This window comes from Diadema antillarum, unplaced genomic scaffold, assembly GCF_040938485.1.
Source record: "Diadema antillarum isolate AM-2024a unplaced genomic scaffold, OU_Dant_1.0 scf00000127, whole genome shotgun sequence".
In the NCBI taxonomy this organism is placed as follows: Eukaryota; Metazoa; Echinodermata; class Echinoidea; order Diadematoida; family Diadematidae; genus Diadema; species Diadema antillarum.
The window spans coordinates 504,145-531,575 of NW_027271016.1; the positions used below are offsets into that span (position 1 = coordinate 504,145).

General features: G+C 39.7%; 1 protein-coding gene across 1 annotated transcript; it reads right to left on the reverse strand.

Annotated features, from left to right (window-relative positions):
• Positions 1-2,355: 2,355 nt before the first annotated feature.
• On the reverse strand, positions 2,356-26,947 carry LOC139720361 (uncharacterized). Its single transcript, XM_071631728.1, has 16 exons — positions 26,873-26,947; positions 24,720-24,891; positions 23,794-23,822; positions 23,065-23,303; positions 22,224-22,383; positions 20,890-21,068; positions 17,385-17,484; positions 13,748-13,876; positions 12,209-12,525; positions 11,219-11,349; positions 10,668-10,785; positions 10,094-10,261; positions 9,249-9,425; positions 8,429-8,523; positions 4,590-4,652; positions 2,356-2,705 (listed from the first exon to the last, which is right to left on the reverse strand). The coding sequence occupies exons 1-16, from the start codon at positions 26,945-26,947 to the stop codon at positions 2,356-2,358; spliced, it is 2,502 nt and encodes an 833-aa protein (XP_071487829.1).
• Positions 26,948-27,431: the final 484 nt, after the last annotated feature.

Here is a 27,431-nt window from a genome sequence, read left to right on the forward strand (position 1 = left end):
GCAAAATCTCCCGTTCTCCCGTTTGAGATTTAATTTCTCCCGCCCTGGCTCAATGTCTCCCGTTGGAAAGTATTTCTTACTTATTGCTATCGTATGTTGCAAGAATAAGCCTTAGATAGCACCAGAGAGCATCTGTAACCCTAGGAACTTCGCACTTCGCACACATAAACTTGGAGTCTCCCGTTTGCTAGGGGTTTCAGGCGGGAGAATCTCCCGATCAGAAGGTGCTTCGGGTTGGAGTCTCTGTATAAGTCCATTTTTGACGATTTTGAAGTATGGTCTCTGTCATAAAGTACAAAATAATACCTTTTAAATGATATATTGGTCACTACATATAAAGGTATATGTTTTAAGTTATGGTCAAAAGAAGCAAAAATTTTCTTATTATTCTCTTTATTTTTCTTGACCTTTAATGGCAAATATCTCCATTTGACAAATATGGACTTATCGGTTTTTGCAAACAAAGTCTTCAAATTATCCTTACTGCATATTCCTTCCTTAAACTATCACACCCTCACATTCTGCAGCAAACAATATAATCATCTCAATATTCCTCAGGCCAAATAAATTTGCCACGACAGCGTAAAAGCGTCTGTTTGTAAATGCTCAAGAGATGTAAGCCTCACACACAAGCACACACTTAAAATTGCTGTACATTCTCATTTAATATTCATGCCATCGTCCTTCATTTTCTCCACTTTCTCATTCCTTATGAGATGATTTAATTTTGTCACCTGACAACAGATATGAATAGGTACTGCACATACTTGTCTTTGTATAGCAGTCATCGCCATACATATGGCAACCAAATTTGCCAAAACAGGATGCTTAGCAACACCTCACAGTTCACTAAGCCATTGGGGGCCATCATCCTAAAATTCCTATTGATATTGACATGAACATATCGGTCATGGAATCAAGAGAGTTAAAGTCTTTACTATACTCCAGATCAATTCTCAACCTGTCCCCAAGTTTGAGATCAAGGGCATAACACAACAATATCCAATGCCCTTCTACGCCAGCACATCCTATTCACACTACATTCCTAATGAAATAAACAATCAAACTTGTATGGTTTAATATGTGTCATGATAAGTATTGAATACGCACGGCACATCTACTCACTGTATTCGAAATTTCATGATGGTGCACAGTGACCTTCCTTGATCTTTCTACATGCTGTAACATGAAATAAACTGCAGTATTGAGGAAATCAAATTTGCGTAAATTATGTACTCTTTTGAAGTAGTCTGAAAATTAAACAATTGCATATTTTTGGAAGATATGAATATATATGCAAGGAAATATTCTCATCCTTTTATAACGAAAGTATAAACAAGTGAAATTCACTGAAATAAGCGCAGAGCATTACATTTATCACGCTGGAGTTTTCCACTTTAAGAGCAGCTAAAGAACAGCAGCAGCAGCACAGAAGTTATGCTGAGCTCAGCTGTTGCTCACTGTACTGTCTACAAGAAAAAAAAATGGCCATCTGGAAAAGCCAGGTCACTGTTACATAATTAATGGAATGACTGCAAAAGAACACTGCTTTTAGGTGAGCATCGTTTGGGATGTGAGCCCTGGGCACTGTTGCCTAAAAGTTGAGATCAAACGTAAGTCTGAAAATTACACATAAGTCTCTGAATACTCAATTCTCAATGGCTGATACCTAACTTAACCCGTTCGATGCTGAATTCTGAAATCCCCATAGACTTAATACACAGGCCACCGGGTTCCAGTATGAAATGGGTTAAGTTTGGTTTTCTGACTTAAGTTTGGTTTTCTGACTTGTGTTTGATTGCATCTTTTTAAGCAGCAGGGCGCTGGCCAGTGAAACAAGTCGATCATAGCAGGGTTAAAACTTTTGAGATTTAATTTAGTAATAAAACACTTCATCTTCACAGATGCCAGAACAGGTGCACTGAAATTTAGCCCTACATAGGTCATGGCGAGGCTCCTTAGGCTTGCTTCAAGTGATTTGAAAAGGACATTGATTGCAAGCTAGTCAGCATCACCTTTTATTCTGCTGACAACTTTCTTGTGTATATTTATCTTTACAAAAATAGTATGCTGTCATTCCAGAGTCTACAATTGAATTAACCCAAAGAGGATCTGTAAATGTCATTTCTGACTCAAACACAGCTAACAAAAATTAATATATCCACTACCTACCTCTGAATCATAACACTAGCATGAATTATATCTTTATTTCTAATTCAACTTATTCACTTGACACTACCATTTCTCTTGATGAATGATGCTTTCTTTCATACAAAAAAAAAAGCATAACACTCTGCAATGATTTCGCTGGTGGCTACAAGCACTTCACACGGGCCTCATGAGCTGTAATCTGTCTCAGTCGACCTTTGTTGTCAAGTCCAAACATTTCCTGGGCAGTTCGTACATAGCCAGGCTCACTCTGTTCACACTTGTCCTCAGCATGAGCACAGCGTACGCGTCCAACACGGTGAGGCTCTGGGGAACGAACGGCCGCTGCATTCCACTGCCCGAACTCTGACCTCTCAACGACCTCCCCATCACGAATCCCGAGGAGCAGACGATCTCACTGGCAGCGGGGTCCCTGCTCTCGATGGCGTCGTCGATGTCGGCCGTGTTCCAGACGAGGAGCTGCCCATCCCAGCCGGCAGAGAGGAGAAAGTTGCCAGAAGGGTCAAAGGTCACAGCGCCGACAAAAGACTTGTGACCTGTGCACCAGAAGATGGATTAATTAATATTACTTTGTAACAGTGATAATTAATCATACTATGTAACTGTGAAAATAAATGATTAAACTAGAAATGTCGCTATGGCGACTGATGCCTCCGCCATAATGCATGATTCTCCCAACAGGTGTATAGTATAATGTCTTCACAATGTGAGATAACAGTTTCACATAAATGGCAAAATATTGAAATGACAGGTTTGTCAGAAATATCTTGAATGTTCACCTTCCTTGAACTACGTTTGCTATAATTGTCTATTAAAGAGTGCAGGTACACGTATTTGGGGAATTGAGGATTTTTACTTGACTTCTGACTAACCCTTTTATAAGTTTATGCATTGAGTAATTTTCAAGGTATAAAGAAAGAGTGTAATTACAGTACAAAACAGATTTTTTTTCTTTGCATTTAAACCTGGCCTTGACCCTTAACCTTTGACCTTCTGGCAGGAAATTTCCAAGAGAATCTCCATTAGGTAATACATTGTATATTAAGTTTTAAAAATAATAATGCAAGCATTGCATGTACTAGTATATGAGGGAAATAGTAAAATTTTGACGAGTTGACCTTGACCTTTGACCCCTGACTATTGACCCATGACCCCTAAATTCCCTAGATAATCCCTGCCAGTCAGTACATTTGTATGTACCAAGTCCCATGAAGATAAAATGAACCATTTGTGAGAAAAGTGAAATTGTAACATTTTCACCTAATCTTTGACCTTTTGACCTTTGACCTTATGACATGAAACTCTCTCTTGAGAATCTCTATGCAGTAGTATATGTCTACACTAAGTTTCAAGAAAATACCTCTGGGCATTGCATGGATATGGGGAAATAGCAACATTTTTAGCATTTGACCTTGACCTTTTGACCTTTGACCTCTTCCCAGTGTCACTAAAATCTACTCAACTAACTGCCCTATCATACATCATCCTTGGCCAAGTTTGGTGAAAGCTGCTTCATCCAGTTTTGAGTTATCACGTAAAAAGATAAATTTTAGGATTTGACCTTGATCTTTGACCTTTGACCTCTGTCCGATTTCACTCAAAAATTAATCAAGTAATTGTCCCACCATATATCATCCTTGGACAAAGTTTGGTGAAATTTGCTTGATCCAGTCTTGAGTTATCGCGTAAACAGATACAATTTCATGATTTGACCTCGACCTTTGACCTTTGGCCGATTTCACCCAAAATCTAATCAAGTAATTGCCCCATCATACTTTATACTTGGACCAAGTTTGGTAAAATTCCAGTCAATATTACTCAAGTTATCGCGTAAACGAATGCGGACGGACGTACGGACAGACAACCCGAAAACATAATGCCTCCGGCATCACTTCGTGGCGGAGGCATAAAAAGATACAGATTCATCTGACATGAAACTGCTACAAAAGTTATGCTCATCAAACTTTGTGGGGAAAAAAGGTGCACACACACTCAAACCCAATGAGAGAGATGATACAATTTCAAAACACCTTTCCCTTCATTGAGTCCACGGGGTATTTTGTGGACACCTTACAATTATCCAACCTTTTTTTTTTCTTCACTTCAAAGCCACTGAACAAATGAGGCAGCTTCATCACAGAACTGTCACAAAAGCTCACAATCATTAAACTTCACAAGATGTTATAACACTACTCATTCAATCCACAAAACAACAATGGTGCAAATGTGACAGAAAGTTTGTCTTTCATTAGGAAAATCCCTTTGCTTAAACTTGGATGGCTATTAATATTAGCACAATATGTAAGTACAAGTACTTGAAAGGTTTCTGGAGTTTTGATGAAAAATAAGCAGTCAAATTTTGATTCCACCTCTTTACATCTACAACATGACTCACTCCAGGGGCAGTGAACCAATCTCACCTTTTAGAATAGCACATTGGTGGAAGCCACGCATCTTTGCTGGTCTCCTTGGAGATCTTGAAACTGGAATGAAAAAATAGCAAATTCTATATTCTCACTGCAGCTCTAGACGGATGAATACTTCACTATTAAATCACTAACGACGCAATTCAGCTTTAAAGGGTGTGTACAGTTCTAGTCGAGGTGAGAATTTAGCTTTTATCGTTTAGCGAGATATTCAGAAACCACTCTATGAGATGTCAAAGAGCATGCAATTCTAAGGGGTATCAAAAGTTTATTTGATGAAAATCAGTTTTGTAATGGCTGAGATATCCAAAAACAAGGTGAAACGAAGAGATCCTAATAAAGTTGTGGCCTGTCGCCTTTTATTATTATCACTTCTTTGGATATTTCAGTCATTTGAAAACCATTTTTCATCAAATAAATGTTGAATCCTTCTTAAAATTACATGCTCTTTCATATTTCATAAGACTAGGTTTCTCATTATCTCACTTAAGAATATTCAAAACATGAATCCCCACCTCAATCAGTACTGTACAGTCCCTTTAACCTCATCATCTTTTCAAGAGTCCCACATGGCACAGTTAAAAAAAAAAACCTAGAAATGTCGCTAAGGCGACTGGTATGCCTCCTCCATAATGCATGATTCTCCTAATAGGTCTATAGTACATGTAGACAATGTGTGATTACATTTTCACAAAATTGGCAAAATATTAAAATGACAAGTTTGTCACAAATGTGTTGAATGTTCACCTTCCTTGACCTAGGTTTAACTGGATGAAAAGGAGAGCATGTATTTGGGGATTTACTTTGACCCATTCATAAGTTTATGCATTGAGTAATTTTCAAGGTATGGAGAAAAAGTGCAATTTCTGTATTGAAAAGTTCATTGTTACCATTTTCATCCGGCCTTTGACCCTAAAATTCATAGGATAATCACTGTCAGGCACAACATGCATAAATATGTAGTAAGTTTCAAGATAACTTGAGCCACTTCTGAGATATGGAGGAAAAAGTTAGTTCAGCACTTTCCCTTGATCTTTGACCTTTTGACCTTTGAGGCAAACAAAAAAAAAAGAAGAAAAAAGAAAGTTTCCAGAGAATCTCTATTAGGTTATACATGTACATGCATACACCAAGTGTAAAAAAAAAATAATAATCCTGCTGGCATTGCATAAATATGAGGGAAATAGTAAAAATTTGAAGTGTTGCCCTTGACCTTTGACCCCTGACCTTTGACCCATGAACCCTAAATTCTCTAATTAATCACTACCAGTCAGTACATGCATATATATACTATGTTCCATGAAGATACCTTGAACAATTTCCAAGATACGGAGAAAAAAGTGAAGTTTTAATATTTTTACTTGACCTTTGACCTTTGACCTTTGACCTCATGACCCCAAACTTTCACCAGAGAATCTTAATTGGGTAATACATGTCTACACTAAGTTTCAAGAAAATATCTTACGGCATTGCATAGATATGGTGGAAATAGTGAAATTTTACATATTTTACCTTGACCTTTTGACCTTTGACCTTGAGCATGTGCACCCAAAAGTTGATAGGCACAACATCACCCCCTTATACACATACATGCCAAGTTTCATTAGGATACCTCCAAAGGTTTTTTAGTTACGCTGTCCACAAAATTCATTACGGACGGAAGGACGGACGGACAGACCACGGTGATATACTTGTGTGTCTACCCCTTTGTTCTCCCTTTTGTTAAAATAGACACACAAGCAAAAATTTTAGCCACACAAGCCTGACGGAATAAAGGCCATCTATTGTGCACTATTGTTCTCCTAGCCACACAATATGTTTTCAGTGCGGGCAATATTTATCTGGTACCTCCCGAAAGAAAGGCCAGTCAATATCATAATTATTACCTATCCCCCTAGGTAAATTAAGAAAATATGTGAATACGGCTATACACTATAATATATGATACAGATCAAGCCACATTTGACTACCTGTAGACCATCAACATGTTGAATCATTGCAAAATTGTTCATCAATGTATATCATTCAATTCCAACTTCAAAGATACATGTAGTTGTAACAGGCAAACTTCAAACTTCTGAACGTTCTTACACTTTATTTTTACTTCTCTGCTTAAAGTTTGAGAGTTGTAAAACTGATGGTCACTGTGCAATTACTGATCACAAATGGACTAGTCATTGCCTAGTGCTGCTGTAAGTGGTCGACCTTGTATGAGTTGATTTATCAACGTTCTTCTGCGGTGCGTGTAACTGACACCCTGGACGTCCTGGAATGTTTTCTTTTCGTGGTCGATCGGAATGTTTACGTTTAAAGCAGGGAGGTGGGGAGAGAGATTCCACTCTTTCTCTTCCCACCTCTCCAAACCGGAAGATTGCACTGTTTGCACATACTGTTACTTTTACGCAGCGACGTGGCGAAAAGCATATTGACCGCTGACCTTTAACCCTGCAAAATAACAACTCCTGACCTTTAACCCTGCAAAATAACAACCGGAATTGCCTCGCAAAACTCCCTCGTATAGGTAATAATATGTGATATCTTCCGTCTTTATACAATTATGACCTTAATATCAGACTTAAGTTCATCATATGAAATTTTATGTGTACTTGGAGGGAAATGTTACTCCTTGGAAATGAGCACAGAAGATATCATTACTGAACGGGAATGAAAATATGGTCTTTTAAGTTAAATATGCCACTGCTGAATACAAAAAAAAAAATCTTAGATATCAATACCACGGAGGAAAGAATACATGATCTTTTCAACTTCAGATATCAATACTGGACAAAGAAGAGAAGCGTATCTTTTACATTTTAAGAGATCAATAATGAAATGGGGGAAAAAAAGATGCCAATCAATGCTAAAAAGGGAAGACACGGACATCTTTCAAATTTAAAATATTGCAATTCTGGGCGGGGGGGGGGGGGGGGGAAATGATGTCTTTAACATTAGAGATATTAGTGCTGAAAAAGGGAGAAAGTGGATGTCTTCTTCTAAATGTAAGATATCAACAATGCTGAACAGGGAAGAAAAGGAGGTCTTAGAAATGCAAGAATTCAATATTGGTTACAGAAGAAGAGGAGGGTTTTGTTTGTTTGTATGTGTGTGTGGTTTTTTTTTACATATAAGACAGCAAGACTGAAGAGGGAAAGAAATGATGGTCTTTACATTTAAGATAGCAAAACTGAATGGGGAAGAAGACAAGGTCTTTTCCATTTAAGATGTCAATACAGGACAAATGAGAACAGCAGGGGGTGTTTCATGAAACTTTTTGTCAGTGATTTACACTGACAACTGTTAAAAGCTTCTGAAATCCTTGCGTCTGATTGGCTGATAGCAAATTTGTCGGTGAAAACCTCCGACGAACTCGTTGATGAAACGCCCCACCCCCCCCCCCCCAGGTCTTTTATATCTTTGACTAATGGTATCATTATTCTATCAGGAAGAAAGAAGCATCTCTGAAATGTTCTCTCCTATTTTTTATTTGATAATGTGGCTACATAGGCGGGCGAGAGTGCATCAATTCCTCTCAGATTTCAACAAGCAAGTCTGCAGAAACCACAACATACTGGACAACTACTTTCCAACTGTTTCATTTTGTGTTGCTGATTTCTCTACTCCAAGAATCGACTCAGAAACTGAACATGATGTTCTCAGGAGTATATGATTGATGATCAAACCTGATTCCATATCAAATTAAAAGAAAAATGATCATGGCCATAATGATGGACTTAACTTTGCTTTACCTCTTGAGGGAATATCTCTGTCTACTGAAAACCTGCATGCACCCCTCCTCACATACAACAGCCACATGATTGTTGTTGTCTACTCACAGTAATGCTTGAGTGTCCTCCCTGGAGCCTGTGCAGTTGGCTTCTTCATGAAGAACACGGTGATCTGGTCATCTTCACCCCCTACCACCAGCAGGCTACATGAAGGGTCAAGGATGGAGGTAGCAAATAACTTAGTCAGGCTCTTCAAGAAACAATGGCTGATGAACTGAAAACTTGACTTCATTAAATTTGCAATCATTATTGTGACGTAAGAGTATGCTACAGCTTAAAGGTAGTAGAAGTAGTGCTAATAACAATACCATTTTGATATCGTACATAATATCATTTTTTTTTTTTACTATTATGAAGGACTCCATGGATTGGATTTAAATTTAGAATTCTCTTCTTCAATTTACCCAGGCTTGTCTAGTTTGAGGATTTACAGCCTAGAACTTTTCTAGATCTACTGAAAATTGAAAATGACCATGGAACAGTTTACCTGTTTCATTCAACAAGTAATTAGCAGCCATTCTGTGCCAACATAATCAGAAACCTAACTACTCAAATTACAAAATGTTAAGTTCAGCTAGCTAAATATGACAAAGATGATTCAACCTTTTGATAAAAATAATGTACTTTACTCTTCAATCAGCTCATCAACTTCCTTCTTTTCTTTTTCCAGGCCATCTAAAGGATAAGGTAATATACTTATGCCCCACTGTGATACGGCAACGGCCGTTATAACTAGACTGCTGCATTTGCTCTATGAGTGGGTTTCTCTGACCAGTGACAAATTAACTGAACTGCTTAACAAGTTAAAGCACTGGCATGACACATTATTACATCTGAGCACCATGATGTGCTCTCGGGGAGAACCTACAACTTTGTGGGATGCCAGGCCATGCACAGCACAGCTCCGTAGAGGATGGAACACCGGGATAAGACGTGGGAGTCGGGTGAAAACATAGAGGACGCCTGGTCGAAGGACCGCCTCGAAGGTGCCTTCTTAGCGTCAAAGATCACGACTTCACTGCTACGGTAGCCTACAGCGATAAACCTGGAGCGGTAGAAATTCAAATTTGAGATTCTAGTTAGTTTGATCACCCCCTTATGCAATTAATTGTAATCTTTCCTCCTTCCATCAAAAAGTAAAAACAAAACAAAACAAAACAAAAACTTAAAAAAAAATCTAACAGGAATAAAAAAGAGTTGAACAACTAATGAGGGCAAACACAATAAGTGGTTTTATGTTTGGATGTGAATGATTATTCACACATTGACTTGTCATTGTTATGGTGCTGTTGTGATTAGCTTTGAAGTTGCTTGCACATAATTTTTTAGTGTAAAGTTTAATTTTTGCGGAATGTTTACATTATCAAACTGAGTGAAGAAAAAGGGGCATCACATCAGTTGATTTATGAACATGTAGTCATCTTGCCAACATTTTTCAAATTTGGTGGTCTAATTTCAGTGTATTCATTAAAAAATAAACAACTGTTTGAGGAGGAAAATACCTACGAAAGCAATTCAGAATATTTAAATCATGTGGCAAACAATAATATATGTGCTTTTTATGGCTTTTTTTTATATGGAAGAGCCTTGCTTTGTAACATTAACCTTGGCACATATTCATCTAGTAATATAAATTTTTACAAAATTCCAACAACAGCCACTGTTGTCCTGTATATACAAAGTATACAACAACATAGACCATCAGATCATTACCGGTCATCCCCTGAAATGCAAATGGAGGTGACCCTTGACCGGGATGAGGACTGTGAGAGAACGGAGGACTCCATTGTGGCTGAAGGGGTGTCAGCAAGTTTCCACAAGAGGGCTGTACCACATGTGTGTCCAGAAACCACAGCTTTCCCAAAATGCAGCCACGACACACTGCCAATAAAGTGCAGACACACATGGAAAAGTAGGTACAGACAAGAATTCTCTAGTTTATCTTTATCATGAGAATATGACCCTTTATACTGGAGTACCCTGATAATGTCAGATGTCAACCCCCAAAACTGCAAAATATGGTGACTTACTCAAAAGAGGAGACTTGTTATTTGTTCAAAGCTAAGATGTTTGATGTCCCTTATAATTGAAAGGAATCTTTCAATTATAATTTATAATTATTATTTAATTTATGTGACAGTTTGTACTTTAAGATTTTTCATTACCTGACTTGGACTCTTTAGACTACCCAATGTACAGACTCTTTATATATCTATAGATGGTCTGAACTTTTCAGCCATTGAGTCGAATACAGATAACGGCTAAACAGAGTAGCATATAGTCATACCTTGTGCATAGGCTCACCCCATCAGGGAACCTAGATTCTGTGAAGACACTGAAGCTGTCGGCACATAATCTGTGTACTATGATCCTTCTGTCGTCAGTGGTAACTGCACAGTAGTTTGCTGTTGGTAAAAACAGATCAGTATTAAAGGAGTATTCATTTACTACTTCTACTTCACAACATGAAATCACACAAATCATTTCAACACACAGACAGAGAAAATGAATCTAGTAATTTTTATCCAAAAGGCTTTTATGGACCCTTCACTTTATTTTCCAAATCAACAAATAATCCTGATCTAGTCAACTTTAATACAACTTAAACTTTTTTTTTCACTGTGTTGCTTGACTACATTCTTAGTCCACAAAAACTGTACGCCAGCTGTTTTCTCACTTGAAGAGAGCAATGCAGATTTGTGTTTACAAATATACATTTACTGCAACAAAGTTTACATCCCTACACATCTCAATAAATTCAAAATGAATAGATAAGGGATAAATTCTGATATGACTGCCACTTCTCTTCTTTAGATACTTGTAATATTGTATCCTTACCCTCTGCCTGATGCTGCGACATGGCAACTGCAGTGACATCAATTGCATCTTCTGTCACAGGTCTCATCTGGGCGACGAGTTGGGCGACCGAGCGAGACAACTGCATCCCTGGGTCAATGGCATCCATCTCACTGCAGTATTCAAATGGTAGAGAGAATCATGATTCATCTCTTTTAATACAATGTACATGTGCTTGCACGCAACAGATGAGTCGGGTACAATATAAAGAAATCTTGCGACTATCTCAGCTTGTCTTTTTAAAAATCTTCTACTGTGACATCATGTAATGATGTACAGTTCCTGCCATACGAACAGCAGCACATAAAATCAACCAAAACTTGATCAATTTATAACATTTGTAACTAATGGCTTGTTCGGTATATCTTCAAACTTTCAATGGTTGTTGATGTGTCTTTCTGCATTCACTGAATAGACATACACATACATGTATGTCCCAGAATCTACATTTCTGAGGTTTGATGATGTTTCTTTTATAATAATTAGTGTGTTCCTTGCTTCTTTCATAAGGTAGAATGAATGTTCTCTTTCATCTGAGCCTTACTATGGTCATGGTATCTTATAGTCTTATACCACGTTTACTTTAGTTGCAGAGTATGAAGTCTCTTAAATTCTTAAATCTACTAGTATATAATTGAACTTTAAATTGGCAAAACATTTTGGAAATTACTTTAAAAGTTAATGTTTCTGTCTCAAATTGGCAATTTCTTTCTGGTTCTGTGCAGATCGATAAAATCAAATTGGCCATTCCCATCTAAACCTATCTCTGATATAGGAAACCAAGTAAGAATCCGAGTGCCAATTTGAATGAAGAACAGGATGATGATTTCTGCAGTGAAATCCCCCAGGACTTAATATAGCTTAACCAGTTGAGGACAAGCTGATTCGGCTATAACACATTTTCCCATAGGCACCTGCTCAAATTTACTCGGGACTAGTCCTCAATGGGTTAAAGTGTATTGAAGACCTCACCTCTCTGATGGGAGAGTACTGCTCCGGCTGACTAGTTTCCTTCGCTTGATCTTCTTCTTCACACCTTCCATTATCTTACTCATCTTCCGTCTCCTCTTGCCCCTCGTCTTGGTCACTGGCGTCGCTCTTTCCTCCTCGTTCTCCTTCTCCTCCTCCTCCTCGCTGTGGCTCTCATCTGCATCCGTGACACCACTGGAGGCAGACAGAACGCGCTCGCGGTGATGGTGGTTGGTGAAGGTCACACTGCTCATGCAGACTAAGCGCTTTGTATTTGAAGAGTCCTCTGATTTAATTTGTTTTGTAACAGCCAGCAAAATCTGAAATGTGAAAAATAATCTAGTCGCTTCAGGCTCACTCTGCATGTAACATATCTCTACTTAAATGTCTGTACATGGCATCAATAACAATTTCCACATCTGCATACCACACTCTTTCTTGGATCTCCTGAAAATAAGAGCTAGAGCATCAGATTTCTTCATGGTGGTATATTAATGTTTATACAGTCAAACCTGTCTATAGCGGCCACCCAAGGGATACGGAAAAAGTGGCCGTTATAGACAGGTGGCCGCTATAGACAGGTAATCCAACTTTGTGTGCATTGCCTACGTATACAGTACATGTATCATCGTTGTATACGTCTATAAATACTTTTACATGTACATGTATGTGTGTACGTATGCACACGTGTGTATCATGCATAGAACAATGCTGGTGTTTATGAAATTGTTGCACAGTATACAGCATGTGCACAGTCATGAAGAAAGCTTAACACTAGTGCATTATTGTGACTGAATAAGTGATGAATGCAGCGGTGGCGATCACTGAACGTTGCCCAGGAATGACTGGCACGGCTAAAAAGCAGAAAAACACGCTGAATTATCGGCTTGGCTATGGCTAAGTCCATCGGGTTTTTGGCCACTATAGACAGGTTAAAATCTACCACAGGAAACAAAATTTGTGGCCGCTGGCCGCGTTAGACAGGTGGCCGCTATACACAGGGTCTTTAACATGGCTTTTCTCTCGGGGGGATTTTTCAGTGGCCGCTATAGAGAGGTGGCCACTAAGGCAGGTTTGACCGTATCTGCAAAAATCTCCTTTAAATACATTTCATTGGACATTGAGATAAAGACACAAGACACCATGATTTTATAGATAGAACATTTAACTTGTAAAGTGTTACCCATCATGCACAATATACATGTACTACACACACTTGTAGCATGCAAGTTGGTTTATCTTGATTCATTCAATCCAGTACAAAAATATTTTCATGCTTCTGGTTAACATATCTCACATACAAGAATTTCATTGTGCAATTGAAGGTATAATTATGCTCTGGCAAAACAAAGAAAGAAAACGAATTCTAAATCTCTATCAGTACCATCACGATGCAAACTTATGCAATATATTTTACATGAGGGGGGGGGGGTCAAGAAGATTCTGCATAGGCTAGAAGGGAGCATGATAGCACAAAATTACACGGGAGAATCATCCAATTTGGACAATTTGAATATCTGATGAGATAGAAATATGACATACCCTGTGAGAATCCAGAGTTGTGTTGATTTGATGGGAGAGACACACATTGTCATGGAAACCAGCCCTACTGCATGCAGGAAGGCTGACCACACTCAAAAACGTCAGATTATTCACCTTTCTGGCATCCAGCTGGTTAAAAAAAAATAAAAATAAAACAAAATTGAAAAAGAAAATGACAATCACAAAGAATTGGAATGCATTTTGTCAAGTATTTTTGATAAGAAACAAACTCAGATAAAATATACAGTGTGGTTTGAGAATGCTATGTTTTAAAGATTGATAACCTTTGATTTGTATGAGATCTATGTTACACAGGGGTGTCACCAGCTTTTTATCAAGGGGGGCGCGTTTTGACAGTAAATGTAAATTTTAAGATTTTTTTTAATTTGATTTATTGGCTCCTGTGTCATCATGTACATTTACACATTGTACATAATACATGTGATTGTATACAAACACAAATCTTTCGCTAAGAAGGACTATACGAGGGTACATTATGTGACGGTGTGAGATCCTCGGCGATGATCTATTCCGCTCCTTCAGTGCGGAGGGTGTAGGAGGGGGATACCCCCTCACACGGTAGGAACTTTTTGTAAAAACAAGAGTATAAAAGTCGCGCTTATAGAGCATAGTAAAAATAAATATGCTATGAAGGACTATTAGGGGGGTACATTTTATGTGACGGTGTGGTGTGAGATCCTCGGCGAGGGAGCGAAGCAACCGAGCAGAAGAGGGTGTAGGAGAGGGATACCCCTCCCACGGAGGGTCTTTTGTGAAAAGAAAAAAAAAAGGAGAATTGCATAACAATAAATGCGAGCGAGCGGAGCGAGCGAACTTGAAAATTTTGATATTTTACAATCCCAAACTGCGGTTTGTAGCTATATTTTTTCGCTTTGGAAATGAAGGGGGGCGCACCGGGCACAACTGCTGGCAATTACTGGCAGCAACATGAGGATAATGGCATAACGATTAAATGCGAGTGAGCTTAAAAATTTTGACATTTTACGGTCCAAAAACTGCCGTTTTTAGCTCTATCTTTTCACTTTGGAGATTAAGGGGAGGATGGTGCACTGGGCGCAACTGCTGGCAATTACTGGCAGCAACGTCAGGAGAATGGCACAATGATAAAATGCGAGCGAGTGGAACGAGTGAGCTTGAAAATTTTGACACAGTCAAAAAAATTATTTTTTTGGGACATTTTACAGTCTAAAAAGTGCCGTTTGTAGCTCTTCCTTTTCGCTTTGGAAATTAAGGAGGGGGGGGCGCAGCGGGTGCAACTGCCGGCAATTTAATACTGGCAGCAACATCAGAATGGCATAGAGATCAAATACGAGCGAGCGGAGCGAGCGAGCGTGAAAATTTTGACATTTTACAGTCCAAAAACTGCCGTTTGTAGCTTTGTTTTTTCGCTTTGGAAATTAAGGGGGGGGCGGTGCGCCACTGGGAGTCAAGGATGTCGGTTGATGTTCATAGTTGGGGGAGGTACACATGTATGACCAGAGAGGGGGCGTCGAAGTGACCAAGCGGAGGAAGGATGTCCAAAATCTGCACTGTAGAGCATCCCCTAATTGTTTGTGTTTGTGTGTGTGTGTTTTATACATGGAAAAGTTGGGAAATAGCCCAGGTCAAGTCTTATTATTGGCAATGCAAGGCATTTTAATACAGACTATAGTATGTAAAGCAACACTCAGTGATCTAGCTTTGATATAACGAAGTGTAAGGTACAAAGGTGTACATTCTACATCACGTTGCGCAACATTGCAGCGACTCTTTGCTGTTCGGATGTTCTGAGTACACTGCTCCATCCTCCTTATCATTCAGAATGCCAACCAGGAATCACGCTGAATCACAATCTTTTGTCGGCTCCGGGCTTTTTGAACAATGTTTCACACTACATTGATGCCTCTTTAATTATAGTTAAAAGAAATCTTAGAGAAAAAAAAATAATTTCTTGCTCACCCTTTCATGTCAATTTCAAAAGCAGTTAACTAATCCTTGAATTACCATTTTGATATTTTTTTCTTTGTACAGTATTCATCGCATAATCGGGCATCTGATAATCGGGATCCTCGCTTAAATGATATACGCTTCCCAGAAACATTTCCAACGCACGTTATTTTCACTGGATAATCGGGCGGGGACCTCTGATAAACGGGACAGATTTTCTTCAAGCGATCTTTGATTTTGTTAATATTTTACACAAAAAATCTACCAAAATACCACAACAATATTTCAAAGATTCCGTATCAGTTGTCGTTTACAACAAACTTACAAAGCAAGCTTCGGATTGGTGTGTTTTGACCTCCGTCCATCCAGTACACGTACATGTATAGCCATGAAAGCGCCATGTATAAGTATCCATGCCATTGCAAAGCACATGCCTTCGCGAACATTCTTCTCCCCTACATAAGCAAAGCCATGTGCTCGCACTCGCTTGCAATTCCTACTCGATTCACATCCAATAAAAAACATGCCTCGCTCATACAGCCCAGGCTGTGTGCGTTGTTTAATCTCAGTCATACACTCTGAGGGCAAAGTCCATTGTTATCGCGCGCCTTCGTATCTTGTTATCTACTGTCTTTGGTTTCAACTTTCAACACAGCTGTACACTGTGATCTATGTGTACATCACAATCTTCCTCAGTTGTGACTGGGCAAAAGTTACGTGATTGAAATGAGGGCTATAAACAGTTACGTATTCAGTGAAATGGGGGAGAGAGTGGGAGGGAGAGCGTGAAAGATGAGAAGGGTTCAATGTATGTGCGAATACGTAACGTTTTATGAATCTAGACTATGAGCTGACATTGATTACGTGAACACGCGTGTTTGACAGAAGAAGAATCGAACCCGGTTGCGATTACTCTACATCATTGCGAGAATGCAGGGAGAACTGGAGGGTCGCGCCGAGGGGTAGCGTGTTGTGTATTCATGTACATGTACAGTACGTCAGTATGCATGTGTGTGTGTGTGTGTGTGTGTGTGTGTGTGTGCACTACATGTACATGTCGTATGCCGTTAGTGTATGGTGAGTACTCATCGCGAAATCGGGCACCTCGCTTAAAGGGGCCGTGTTTGCTACTCCCAACCTGTCCCGATTATGCGATGAATACTGTACCAGCGGATGGGGGGGGGGGGGGCACGTGCCCCCCCCCCCCCACTTACGCCACTGATTGGAGACCTATAACGGGGGAGGAGGGTGTGGGCGGGGTATCTCCCTCCCATGCGACGGAGCTTTTGCATTTTGTGAATTGATAATCCGTTGCACAATGAATGAAATACACTGTACACCTTACGTATACAGTACGGTCGATAGATATACTAGTAAACACTGTATGTATAGCATCAGTGCTGCCAGAGCCGGGGTGCGATAGTTTTTGTTTTTTGTTTTTGTTTTGTTTTGTTTTGTATTGTTTTTGTTTTTTCCTCCTGGTGCAAAATATTAAAAAAAATAACAAGAAAAATAAAAAAGAACAATTATTTAATAGCGTCCGGCGTTGAGTTGAGGTCACGAGCAGACTGAAGCGGTTTTTGTTTTGTTTTGTTTGTTTGTTTGTTTTTAGATGTTCTGAAGGGTACCAGCGCACCCCCCCCCCCCCCAACAACAACATACAACTGAATTTGTCAAACTGTGCACCTACTTGTTTGAGTTCATGTGCCGTGTGCTGCCTGTGATTTCTCATGGCGTGGGCACAAAGCTGGCATGCTAGGTTGGGGATGTGCTCTGCTACAATATGCTGCCTGTCAACAAAAAACAAAAAACAACTAGAAATGTCGCTATGGCGACTGGTATGCCTCCGCCATAATGCATGATTCTCCTAATAGGTCTAGATAGTACATGTGGACAATGTGTGATTACATTTTCACAAAATTGGCAAAATGTTAAAATGACAAGTTTGTCAAAAATGTGTTGAATGTTCACCTTCCTTGACCTTGGTTTAATTGGATGAATAGGAGAGCATGTATTTGGGGATTGAAGGGCTTTAACTTGACTTTGACCCATTCATACATTTATACATTGAGTAATTTTCAAGGTATGGAGAAAAAGTGCAATTTCTGTATTGAATAGTAAATTGTTACCATTTTCATCTGGCCTTTGACCCTAAGATTCATAAGATAATCACTGTCAGGCAGAACATGCATAAATATGTAGTAAGTTTCAAGATAACTTGAGCCACTTCTGAGATATGGAGGAAAAAGTTAGTTCAGCAATTTCACTTGATCTTTGACCTTTTGACCTTTGAGGAAAAAAAAAAAATATCTTTCCAGAGAATCTCTATTAGGTTATACATGCATACATCAAGTGTAAAAAAAAAATAATCCTGCTGGCATTGCATAAACATGAGGGAAATAGTAACATTTTGAAGTGTTGCCCTTGACCTTTGACCCCTGACCTTTGACCACATGAAGCCTAAATTGTCTAGATAATCACTGCCAGTCAGTACATGTATATACACTATGTTCCAAGAAGATACTTTGAACAATTTCCCAGGTATGTAGAAAAAAGCGAAGTTTTAATATTTTACTTGACCTTTTGACCTTCGACCTTTGACCTCACGACCCCAAACTTTCACCAGAGAATTTTAATTGGGTAGTACATGTATACACTAAGTTTCAAGAAAATATCTTCAGGCATTGCATAGATATGGTGGAAATAGTGAAATTTTATGTGACCATGACCATGACCATTTGACCATGACCTTTTGACCTTTGACCTTGAGCATGTGCACCCAAAAGTTGATAGGCACAACTTCACCCCCTAATACATATACATGCCAAGTTTCATTAGGATACCTCAAAAGGGTTTTTAGTTACGCTGTCCACAAAATTCATTACGGACGGACGGAAGGATGGACAGAAGGACGGACGGATGGACAACCTGAAAAAATAATGCCTCCCGCACCACTTCGTGGCGGAGGCATAAAAAGAAAACTGAAAGAAAAGAATGACTAAATGAGCTGAATCAACAATTAAATGAAGGAACACATAAATAAAGAATGCATTGGGAAATATTGAATAAGTGACACAAACAATTGATACAATATACTCATAGGAAAAACTTCATGTAAGAACAATGTGAGTGTTTTCTGGACTTCTGAAAACACACAAATTCATACAGCTTTTGGAGCCTTAACCATCAGTCTTGATGTCCTGGCAAATGATGTTGGAGCTAATCCATTTGCATCCTAGATTTCAAAGGCATTTACAGTTGAACCTCTCGTATCCGGACAAGTCGGGACCGGGGCTCATCCGGATAAGGGATTTGGCCGGATACAGGAGACTCAATGCTTTATACACGTACATATACATACACATGTACTGATATAGCCCATTGTAGTACCACATGTAGTAATGTGTATACTGCAACCTTTTCATTGTTACATTGGGGATGTTTCGGGATGTTGAAATGTCTGAAGGTAAGCAATTTGGAAGGAAATTTGATGCAATGTATGTTAATCATATTGGAAGTAATATGTAATTCATGTGTGTTTGGGTAGGAGTTCTCAAGGAGTTGGGAATCCCCCTTTCTTCCCGTAATTATTAAAAAAAAATCACGGCAAGATTGCGTCCGGATAATAGAGAGATCCGGATAAAGGGAGGCCGGATAATAGAGGTTCAACTGTATCTAAATTTGTTGATGACAGCAGTATTGCAAAATGGAATCAAATTTGTGAAGAACATATCACACACGTCATGAAGCACAGCAGTACTATAAACCCATTCCTCCCTCAATTCTCTGAGAACCTTCAATGCCCCCAAACAATATTCATTTTGCCCGTCAACACAGAACGGACAGTTTGGTAAGCTGCTTCTGTAAAAGCATTCAAGCAGTACACGTTTTCCCTTTCCATGGTCAACTGCAAGTGCCATTAAACAATACAATATATCAATTGGACATGAAAGATGAACAGAGTGTGCACTGGGCTGGCATACTCTTTTGTTATATACTATAAGGGCACCCAAATGGGGTTTGCAAAAGTCAAAATATAGTGAGCTCAGCCTTGATTGGCATTTTTTTAAAATAACAAAACAAGCATAACAGACTGCATCAAGGAGTATTATCAAGAAAAAAAAAAAAACAAGACGATTTTAGGAAGCACAATCTTTGACAATATCCAATCAAATATGAATTCCAATCGAGAAGTGAGATGAAAGACAACAGCACAAACTGTGAATTTGAACATCATGAAACTTACTCCAATCAAGTACAGTTGAACCTCTCGTATCCGGACAAGTCGGGACCGGGGCTCATCCGGATAAGAGATTTGGCCGGATACGGGAGACTCAATGCTTTTACATGTACATATACATACACATGTACTGATGTAGACCATTGTAGTACCACATGTAGTAATGTGTATACTGCAACCTTTTCATTGTTACACTCAGTAACAGACCCCAAAATAGAGGTTCGTGTTTGCAAGAATGAAATCATTTTTTTCATAAATTCTTGGGATGATTTACCTAAATAATTATTAAGAAATGTATCAAGTAGATCTTGAAAATAAACAGTACGAGTCGATGAAACTACGCTTCAAAATTTTGAGTGTTCAATATCATTCGTTGCTCAGCCAATGACTCCAAACAATGCATGTCTATCTAGTCATATTGACGGCTGTGTATGGACCTATATGTGGCAATGCGATATGAGAGGACTCGAGCACATAATCTGTCCATGTTCTTGCGATGATTTGGGGATGTTTGGGGATGTTAAAATGTCTGAAGGTACGCAATTTGGAAGGAAATTTGATGTAATGTATGTTAGTCATGTTGGAAGTAATATGTAATTTATGTGTGTTTGTGTAGGAGTTCTCAAGGAGTTGGGAATCCCCCTTTCCTCCCGTAATTATTTTAAAAAAAGTAATTATTTTAAAAAAAGAAAAAAAAATCACGGCGAGATTGCGTCCGTATAATAGAGAGATCTGGATAAAGGGAGGCAGGATAAGAGAGGTTCAACTGTACATGGTAGCCAAATTACATGCCTGCATGACACTATGGAAGTCTACACTTATTTGCACTGATGAGGGTTGCATATCATAAATTATCTTGTAAGCCTTATAAGCATTGCTCTGTTTGATAGCTAAGCAATGCCAAACACTGCAATAACTATGCTGCATCTGATTTGCAGATACAAATCCGACTCACGGAAAGCCAAAGTACTGATTGCAGATTCGCGCCTTGTCATCGAAGACGAAGCCCTTGCACTGGCAAATAGCAGCACCAAGGACTGACACTTCTTCATCCCTGTCGATATTCGTCGGTTCCAGCCACCCATTCAGGTATGCGTCATCATCCACATCGTTGCTCCGACAGGATGATCGTACCTGCTGCATGGGGATATGATGATATCAGACTTTTCAGTTAATACTGTATTATACTTGGTATATCTCACAGTATTACACAAGTAATGTTTGCAAAATCATCAACTCATCAAACTAGAGAAGCACTGTGCTGAGAGTGCAGATGAGACCTCCGCCAAGCATGCAGCTAATTTCCACCACTGATCTCGTTTTTTCCATAGAGATCAGTGATTTGCACCCATATGTAATTATAGCATTGTGTGCTGAAAGTCGCCCGATTTCCCAATATAAAAACCTTTTGTTACGTCATAAACTTCCAGCTGCGCGGTGCGCCTCACCTTGGCAGAAACTAGAGCAAGCACTTTAGTGCGCGCATGCAGACCTCAAATACCCGCAGCCTGAGCTCCCAAGTTCATTGACCCTACCTGCCAAAATATCAAAAATCCTTCATAACTTCCCAAAATATTCTCGGATCACTTCCAAAATTTTGATCATCTGTTACTTATATCATTCTTAACCTTTCCTGCAAGTTTCATCCAAAGCTGTTAACTGCTTTTTGAGTTAATTTGCACATAGACAAACTAATAAACCAACGATAACAAAAACATAACCTTCTCCCTTGGCGGAGGTAAATATTGAATCTTAAATTGAAAATGTGTTGTATGCATTGCACATAATATGGGAAATCCCAAACTTTTCTTGCAAAAGTTATATACTTTCCTTCTCATTCTAATCAATTTTGGTTCCACATCATGAATTCAACCACTCCCCAAATTACAACTGCATTTCAGGAAGAAGATACACTTCAATGGTAACCAAAGAAATTTTCCCCAGTGACTGCTAGAGTGCGGACTCTTCATACACCCTGTATTGTTGTTTTGTGAGTGCACGGGAGCACTGGAAGACAACAAGGTTGTAGGCTCACCCCTCATGCTAACACGCTAGCAAACAAGCAACCGGGGAGCAGCCAAATCACGAGTTCAAAAGTTCACTTAATACGCGCTGTAAAAATGTTACTTCGTTACTTCAGTATGCAAAGTCCGCCATTACTAGGTGGGTCAATAGCAGCCCCCATGAAATCACTGACACCATTGTAGAGTCCGCCCTCTAGAGGTGGGAGGAGAAAAATCTCTCTGATGGTAACATACAGGAACAAGATATATTTTGATGGTAACATACTTGTCTACCGCCAGCCAGTGATGGGCAGTGACATCGAAGGTTGCTGCATGCATCCAGCTCCTCTGAAATGAAGTCATCCAGAGGCATGGTTGGACGGTGGGTGTCCATCACGTGGTTGCAGAAACTGCACTTCTTGGACACCTGTCCATCTCCCTGAGTGCTACAATATTTCACAAATGACAAAAAAAATCCTAAAACCATTGCCAAAAGATCTTTGCAATTCTCGGTATTGCTAGTTCCCATACGATTCAATGGAGTTATTTGCCTGCTTTTCCGTTGTTACCCCTATTTTCTTGGCTATAATTCAGCTTAAAAGAGTTGAAAGTTTCTAAGTTTTACTGATTTGTGGTCACTAGAGTGATTGTTCACTACTGCAAGACTTCAATGTGCTGGTCACATGATGGAAAGTGAAGAAATCTTCAACAAAAAATACCCCTGGATAAAGACAGAGCGTGATCTGAGTGCATGTGCAGCCAAAACCACGGCAAGTTTGTCCTCTGAGCTGTCCCATGATGCATCTAAAATGCTGCTCTGCGCACGGCACTTAGGTATTGGCGATACTGAGAATTGCTGTGTTTCACAGTAACTGCAGAACTATAGGAACAAATTAAACTCTTGTCACTAACTATGAAAGTTTATCATATATGGTACAACATATTTCCTTCATGTAAATGGTAAGGGTACATGTATCTCCTTTTTCAAGACTAGAGGGAAAAAATAACACTTTACAGGAAAAATAGAAGCGTCAGAAGCCTTTTTCGTTTGTTTGTTTTTTGTCTGAAATAACGTAAACATTCCTGAAATATTGGTAGCTGCTATTACGTACCTATCTGGTGGATACTGAAAACCAGGACAATGCATTTCACAACCCACACAGGGATTGTCTGCTGCCCTCTCGTGGTTGTGCTTCTTCAGCTTGTCGAGTTTTGTCGGGTAGCGGTGCTCTGTTTCTGAGTGCTTGCAGTTCTCGCAGGCAGCCAGCCATGAAGTCTTTGCTACACCGGGCGGGCGCTGGTAGTTGCCACAGGCACAGTTACCACTCTGACACGGTGTCCCATTCTTCACACCTCTTATTCGAATCTTTGAAAATGTCATGAAAATTGATCATACTATATAGTGAAGTGTATTCAAAGGCAATGCACTCTTGCAGTTAATGTGGACAAGGACACAAGTCACTTTTTACTGATAGACATAGCTAGTCTAAATTCACACAGCCATTTTTGCTTTCATGTGGTGTGGCTCATATGGCACAGCACAATGTACATTTCAAACCCCCAACTTGTATACCAATACACATTCAAATGACACTGCCAACTACTTTCACACAAGTGCATATCATCGCTATCATTCCTGTGCTTGCTGACCTATTACATACTTTAAGGGACATTTAATTATCTTTGCACCTTGTATGGTATGTAACTGCCCACAAAAATGCACTGAAAGGCTCAAGGAATCTTTCTTTCGTTCTGTGTCCTTTAAATTGTTCACTTACCAACAAAAGCACAAACTACATCACAAATGTATATCATGATTACAATTATTAGGCGAGATACTGAAAATAAGAACTTACTTTTTTGGCCTGTGCCTCTGTAATCGAATCTGTGTTAAAGACATCAAGATGGACAGAGAATGGATACTATTATTTAATACCCACAGTACATTGTCATTATTGCTGTTTACAATTTTTTGTTCTCCTGAGCAGTAGTTGCATTGACAAATTGCTGAATATTTCTCAAGAGAATGTAGTTGGCATTCTTTGTCCTCAGTCCTGTCATATGCACCCATCAAATGGGGAAACTGAATGTCCTACGGCTATACTGTTGTCTGAAAAACTTAATAAACAATGTCATTCAAATGTATTTTCTTCTTTAATGTGGTTCAGACAGGATTAGCTCCCAATGGAATTTTGTATCTAGGTCCCTACATATTGACAGAAATGTTTCTAAGATCATTTTTTTTTCTAACTATACATATCAGCTAATCAGACAGATATTCACCATCTACTGTAAAGCAAGATCTTTCATAAAATTCACAAATTGGTACTGAGTGATGGCCTTTCTTGCGGCATGAAATTTTTCGTGAATTATCACAGGCATTCAATGCATATAGTTTCAGCAAGAACTTTTGCATGCACTTAAATTTTGTGAATCTTGGCTCTCGCAAAATTTGCAAATTAAAATGCTCATGAACCCTTGATATGTCACCTCCATGTTTACTAATCTGTAGCAGAATGCCACATTCATCTATATTTGACAATCAGCATTTAGACCACTGGTCAATGTCTATACCTTAATTCCTACTCATTTTGGCAAATTGTATTAACATACTCTTCATTAATCCTCCCTGTCAAAACTTTTTTTGCCTGTAAAGAATGTCTCTTACTCTTACCATGCTTACTGGAGTTAAGTGCTGTTTAGTCTGGAAAGTAAAAAATAACCCTATTACCATACTTGACGATTAGCCCCTTGGCACACTAACGTTAGGGGTTAAAATTACCATGGGCGGTCCAGCCATGCTTGCACGTATCACAGTTCTTTAGCTGCGTTTTGCCCGCTGTGAAGTCCGAACAAACACACCCTGGTAGGGTACAGGGATACATATTCCTGAGAAGGGATGAAGTGGAAGAAAGGGAAATATATGGATTACACAAACAGCTAATAAAAAATTTCTATGGAAAGAAAACAGAGCACAGCACAACACTACGGCGGTGAGTTGGCTCAGTTGGTAGCGCGTCTGCCTCATGATCACGCGGCCCAGGTTCGAACCCGAGTCTGGACTGAGCAATGTTGTGTGTAAGCATACCGTCCCCTCTAGCAAGAGGCAAAACACTCTGTCCCTCGGATAGGACATAAAATGGAGGTCCCGTGTATGAGAGAGTGACAACTCATGCACGTAAAAGATCCCGCTTCATTCATTCATCGTAAAGAGCAGGGTGTTTAACCCGGTGAAGTGGTCCCACCTCAAATCCAACTGGACCCCATGGAAGACCAGCTTAACGTAGCTGAATATGGGCTATCCAGCCATCTTCTCAGATGGAAAATGAACAAACAAACAAACTAAGGGCTCGGTCACACTGCACAAAAGTCGTGTAAACGCATGAACCACGCAAGAAATTTGGTTGTGCGTGCTTGTCCGTCGGGAATTTTCGCTGATTTACGCAATGAAAATCACTGATGGATTGCGCAAGAACTAAAAAAGATCACTCAAAAATCACTAACAAACCCCGCACTTTCAGCGCATAGGCACGCAAAGGCCCCAAATAGGGCGTAATACGTAGTTGTAAGTGAGGACTAAGTGTCCATGGTGAACCAAGCATAATCTGCCCATTATCACTACAGAGACTCCAACTCTCCCGGTTTCGACGGGAGATCTCCCGCCGAAAGCTCATTTTTGCAAAATCTCCCGTTCTCCCGTTTGAGATATTAATTTCTCCCGTCCTGGCTCTGTGTCTCCTGCTTGAAATGATTTCTTACTTTTTGTCTCGTTATGTCGAAAAATAAGCCTCACATAGCACGAGAGAGCATCATGAACCCTAATTATTAGAGCTTCCAGGGCCCAAACGGGTCCTCGCTCCCGGCTGCAAGAAAACTTTGCGCTCGCGATATGCGCTTCCACACATCAAGTTGGAGTCAGTCTCCTGTTTCTAGGGGTTTCAGGCGGGAGAATCTCCAGATCAGAAGGTGCTTGGGGTTGGAGTCTCTGTCACTAATGAACTGGTATGAATCGTGCATTATTTGCGCATGAATGCGATAGCGGCAACATTTCCGCGAATGATCACTGATATTTCAATCATTGTCAGCTTAAGAATTGCAAACTACGAAAAATTTATGTTAAACAGCGCAATACTGCTTAAACTTTCACGCGGAGCCGATTTTTTAGCTGCTCAAAACTTGGTCAAGGCCCAGTCACGCTACCCAAAAGTCGCATAAACGCATGAACCACGTAAACATTTTTGAGCCTTACGCAATACATGCGCGATTTTTGCATTTCATGAGTTTGTCTGACGTGGAAGCTTCGTAGTTGTCAGCCAATGTGCGCCAGATCAGCGCTTTATGCGATTCCAAGTTTTGAGCATCTCAAAACTTGGCTCCGCGTAAAAGTTTACGCAGTACTGCATGCGCTGCCTTATGCAATTTTTGCGTAGTTTGCGTAGTTCTTCCGAGAACAATGCGCGAAATATGCATGGAATATCAGTGATCGTTCGCGAAAATGTTGCCGCCATCGCGTTCACCGACGACCTTCCACTGACGATTAGCAGATAATGACGCATGTTTCGCGCTTTTAACACCTACGTATCACTGGAAATCACTGGAAAAAAATTATTGCCGTATGTATCTCTAACAGAACACGTAAATAAGGGCATGTAATAATACTATGAAATACTGATGTACCGGTATTAGTAGGGAGCTTTAGATTTTAGACGCGCGGACGTTCAAAGGGAAAAAAACATGTTCTGAGCGTGCGCACAAGCGCGGGTCAGTTGATGCACGCTTCTGCGCATGCTCACGTTTTTTTCCCTTTTAACGTTTGCGCGTCTAAAATCTAAAGCTCCCTAATAACAACTATCGTATATGATTGGTGCTATTAAAACGGCCATTTTATCATATCCCATCAGGCCAATTCCTGCTGCCGAGGGGTGCACATCAAACCCGTGTTTTGTGTGATCTCTCCATAGCCTGGTAGGCGCGGGCGTAGTTCTTGCGCAATTCATTGGTGATTTTCATCACATAAATCAGTGAAAATGGTTGAATTTTCGATGGACAAGCACGCAAAACCAAATTTCTTAGGTGATTCATGCGTTTATGCACTTTTGGGCAGTGGCTAGTGGTGACCAAACCCCATGGAATCGCGTACAGCGCCAATCCGGCGCACATCGGCGGACAACTACGAAGGTTCCACATCAGACAAACTCATGAAATGCGCAAATCGCGCATGTATCGCGTAAGGCTCTAATTTCTTACATGATTCATGCGTTTACGTGACTTTTGGGCAGTGTGACCAGGCCTTAAAAATTTCACAGATGGCCGATGGGTCACACAGCATACTGAACATGACAGAATCAACAACTTTCAGAGATCTTTGACAAGAATTTAAAGTTTTGTGTGTTGATGGATGAGCGGCATGCGGTGGATTAAGCAATGGAACTCTAAATCATTTCCTGTCACACTGTGAAAAGCATAGGTTTAAAAGAAATTCTGCATGCACACG

Excerpts from the sequence above, each read along its gene's own strand:
- LOC139720361 (XM_071631728.1), bottom strand. The coding sequence starts at position 26,947 with ATGAAAATCACCAATGAATTGCGCAAGAACTACGCCCGCGCCTACCAG. Across the intron at positions 10,786-11,218 it reads GTCGCAGCATCAGGCAGAGG|CAAACTACTGTGCAGTTACC; the intron begins GTAAGGATACAA and ends TTTTACCAACAG. Across the intron at positions 2,706-4,589 it reads CCAATGTGCTATTCTAAAAG|GTCACAAGTCTTTTGTCGGC; the intron begins GTGAGATTGGTT and ends TCTGGTGCACAG.